At 36.3% G+C, this 4,263-nt stretch overlaps 1 protein-coding gene across 1 annotated transcript; it reads left to right on the top strand.

The window, feature by feature from the left end:
- On the top strand, positions 1 to 3,564 carry LOC141701320 (uncharacterized). The gene is made up of 5 exons (XM_074505001.1): positions 1 to 160; positions 356 to 815; positions 1,135 to 1,310; positions 2,355 to 2,521; positions 3,109 to 3,564. The coding sequence occupies exons 1-5, from the start codon at positions 1 to 3 to the stop codon at positions 3,562 to 3,564; spliced, it is 1,419 nt and encodes a 472-aa protein (XP_074361102.1).
- Positions 3,565 to 4,263: the final 699 nt, after the last annotated feature.

The raw sequence follows: 4,263 nt of genomic DNA on the forward strand, positions 1-4,263 counted from the left end.
ATGGCCCAAATAGAAGACAACGAGCCTGCACTTCTACTAGAAGAAAACAAGAAGGAAGAAGGAAACATGATGCTACTGAACGAGACAAAGGTAACACCAAAGTTGGGAGTAAGTGTAGATCGTTTGAAGTCAAATCTTTGGTATCTGGACAATGGTGCGAGTAATCACATGACTGGAATTCGATCAAAATTTTGAGACTTAGATGAAAAGGTGATGGGTCAAGTAAGATTTAGAGACTGTTCAACTGTTGAGATTAAAGAAAGGGGCTCTGTTGTGTTTTCCTGCAAGAACGTAGAAGAACGCACGTTTGATGAGGTATACTATATTCCTATACTCTGTAACAATATTATTATAGGTCAATTGTCTGAAGCAGGGAATAAAGTAGTGTTGAATGGTGAATATTTATGGGTGTATGATAAATTGGGAAAATTACTCATGAAAGTAAAAAGGTCTCCAAATAGGCTATACAAACTTATCATCGAAACTAGTAAGCCTGCTTGTTTGGTTCTTAAATCAGATAAATTATCTTGGTTATGGCACTCCCGTTTGGGATATGTGAATTTTCAATCTTTGACCTTGATGCAATCCAATCAAATGGTTGAAGGATTGCCAAATTTTGCACAACCCAAAGGCGTGTGTGCAGATTGTCTAATGTCTAAAAAAGTTAGAAAATCATTTCCATCTCAAAGTAAATTCTATGCAATAAGAATTTTGGAACTCATACATTGTGACTTGTGTGGTCCCATCTCTCCTGAAACTCTTGGTGGAAACAAGTACTTTGTGTTGTTGGTTGATGAGTATAGCAGGATCATGTGGTTATAGTTTTTTAAGAATGAAAGTGATGCACTAATTGCTTTCAAGAAGTTCAAGGCACGTGTTGAGGATGGACCAGAAAAATGGATAAGGACGCTCAGAATGATCGATGAGGCGACTATAGCTCTCAAGAATTCTCATATTTTTGTGATGAGAATGGCAGAAATAGGAATTTGACTTCTCCCTTACTCTTCTCAACAAAACGGAGTGGTTGAGCGTCGAAATCATATTGTGGTCTCAATGGCACTTAGTTTGTTGAAACAAATGAATTTGCCTTGACACTATGGACCGAGGAAGTTTGACATTCTGTTTGTTAACCAGGCTTCTAACTAGAGATGTGACAGGAAGGACGCCATCTGAGGCATGGAAGGGAGAAAAACTGAGCAGTGGACATGTAAAAGTTTTTAAATGCTTGACTCACATGAACGTACCTGCAGTCCACACCACCAAGCTAAATGATCAAAGCATGAAGGTGATACATCTGGGAAATAAACCAGGTACTAAAGCATACCATTTTTTTGACCCTGAAAATAATAAAATTCTGGTGAGCAGCGACGTGATATTCGAGGAAGAAAAAACGTGGGCATGAGATCAACAACGAAGCAGAAACTTTGTCAAACTATGACATTTTCTATTATTACACCCCATACACAATTAAATGAGGAAGGTATCGAGGAATCAAGTGAAGCAAAGCAAGCTGAAAGTTAAAGGGTAGACTACAACTTCATAATCATAGAGTGGTACACAGTAGGGGTGTACGCGGTTCAGATTGGATCGATTTTGGGATAAAAGTTGAACCAAACCGCGAAGAGCAGTTTTAGAAAATTATCATCCGTAACCACATTTGCGGTTGCGGTTAACCGCTTTAATTGCGGTTGCAAATTTGCGGTTATTGCGGATCAGTTTGCGGTTAAACCACTTATTTTAAAATAATTAATAATTTGCAAAAAAACAAATTCGGAATATTAATAAATTCAAGTTTAAGTTACGTGATAAATTTACATTCAAAAATAAAATAAAAACTAATGCTCCATGTGGAGCCAGGATATTAAAAAAAAATATGAAGATGAGAGAAAAGAAAAAAAAAGGATAAAAAAAATTACATGTTGATTACATTTTCCATTTATTTTGGTTATATATCTTATAATGTTTGTGAATCTTATGAACGAAGTCTTAACATTAACCTAAGATTAGTTACTAAATGTGTATACTTATTAATTTATATGATATCAACTACATTTTTGAAAATATATTTTATTATAAATATATGTTGCGAGTTGCGGCTGCGGCTGCGGTTGCGATTTTCTAGAATTTAAAATCGCATCCAAACCGTGAATGGGTGGTTTTTAAAATTTAAATCCACAACCAACTCACGCTTCGTGATTATCTGCAAAATGCGGCTCGATAGCAAGCGGTTGAATGCGGTTGAACGGTTCGTCTGTACACCCCTAGTATACAAGATTCAGATGTCGAGAGCTCGTGTAGCAGCAGTAGTAAGCCAACAAAATTCAGGTCTCTTACTGACATTTACAATGACACAGAGGAGGTTGAGTTGGATGATGAGTTACTTTTGATGGAGATCGATGAACCAAGAAATTATACGGAAGCAGCAAATGAATATAACTGGAGTCATGCCATGGAAAGCGAAATGAAGTCCATTGAACAAAACAACACTTGGGAACTGACTGAGTTGCCTTCCGATCGCAAGGTAATTGGATTGAAGTGGATATATAAACTCAAACGAGCTGCTGGTGGAAATATTGTGAAGTACAAAGCACGTCTCGTCACCAAAGGATATGTACAAAAATAGGGGTGAATTTTGATGAAAGTTTTGCCCCGGTTATAAGAATGGAAATTGTTTGATTATTTCTTGCATTGGCTGCAAAGAACAACTGGAAGTTCATCATTTGGACGTCAAAATGGCCTTTTTGAATGGTAAAATTTATGAAGAAGTCTATGTAGCACAAATAAAAAGCCTTTGTGAAGAAAGGTGAAGGGCACTTGGTTTATAAACTTATTCAAGCCCTCCATGGTTTCCGACAAGCGCATGCTTGGTATTCAAAGCTAAATAAATCTCTTGAAAAACTTGGTTTTTCCAGGTGTCCCAACGAGCATTCTGTTTATGTGAAATGAGAAAATGGTGAAGCCATCATTTTAGGAGTCTACGTGGATGACCTGTTAATTACAGGTACTAATGTTGCAGTCATTGATTAGTTCAAGAAACATATTAGTGATAAATTCGAGATGAATGATCTTGGAAAGCTTTTTTATTATTTGGGAATCGAAGTGCATTAGGGAAGAGGTTACATCGAGCTGAAACAGCTAGCATATGCGAAGAAAATTTTAGAAAAGTTTGGAATGGAGATATGTAATCCTACAAAATATCCTATGGATTCTAAGGAGCATGTCACTAAAGATGAAGGAGGAAAACTGGTGAACCCAACTGAGTATAGAATCATTATAGATGTCCTTCGTTATCTCATGCACACTCGTCCTGATATTTCCTACTCGGTAGGAATTGTTAGTCATTCTATGGAGCAACCCACATTAATGCACAAGAACACGGTAAAACGCATACTCAGGTATATAAAGGGAACTATTAATTTTGGTCTGGTTTACTCGCAGAAGGGTGGAAATAATATGGTTACGGGATATTCTGATAGAGATTTAGGAGGTCAAACAGATGATAAAAAAATTATAGGTGGACTGGTGTTCTATTTGAATGTTAATCTTGTCACTTGGGTCTCATAGAAACAAAGGTGCATGGCTCTATCATCTTGTAAGGCAGAATTCATGGCGGCTACATCTGCAGCTTGCCAAGGAATTTGGTTAAAAAATCTGCTTAGTATGTTGACTAGTGAAGATGTAGGTCTAGTAACTTTCTTCATTGATAACTGGTCAGCAATAGATCTGGCAAAAAATCATGTGTTCCATGGGAAGAGTAAAAATATAGACATTAGATATCATTTCATCCGTGAGCATGTTGAAAGAAAGGAAATTGTTATTAAACATATTAGCTCATGTTAGATATTGAATACAACACAGGGGGGATGTGTTTTGGATATTTTTAAACCTTTCTAAATTTGTTTGGTTGTATAAACAAAGCAGATAATAGATGCAGTTATATTATGTTAGCAGGAATAAAACAACAAACACAATATTTCAAAACTCACTTAATTTTGTATTAAAATTAAGTTAGGTCTTGCTACAAATCATGGGTTCTTAGTAAGTAAAGAACTCAGCTTCTATCTTGAGAGAATACAAGAACTATGAATCTGTTTGTTACATCTAAATTAAGGACCAGTGCATGCTTTATACACTAGCAGCACGGATTTACAAAACTTGCACTAAAATGTACTAAACTCTTTTCTAAAGCAACCTTTTTCTATTTCCATTTCTAGCTTAGAAAATCTGTGCAGAATCTTGCAGGTCTGCGACCATCCTTTGTCT

This window comes from Apium graveolens, unplaced genomic scaffold (genome assembly GCF_009905375.1).
Source record: "Apium graveolens cultivar Ventura unplaced genomic scaffold, ASM990537v1 ctg3733, whole genome shotgun sequence".
NCBI classification, from domain to species: Eukaryota; Viridiplantae; Streptophyta; class Magnoliopsida; order Apiales; family Apiaceae; genus Apium; species Apium graveolens.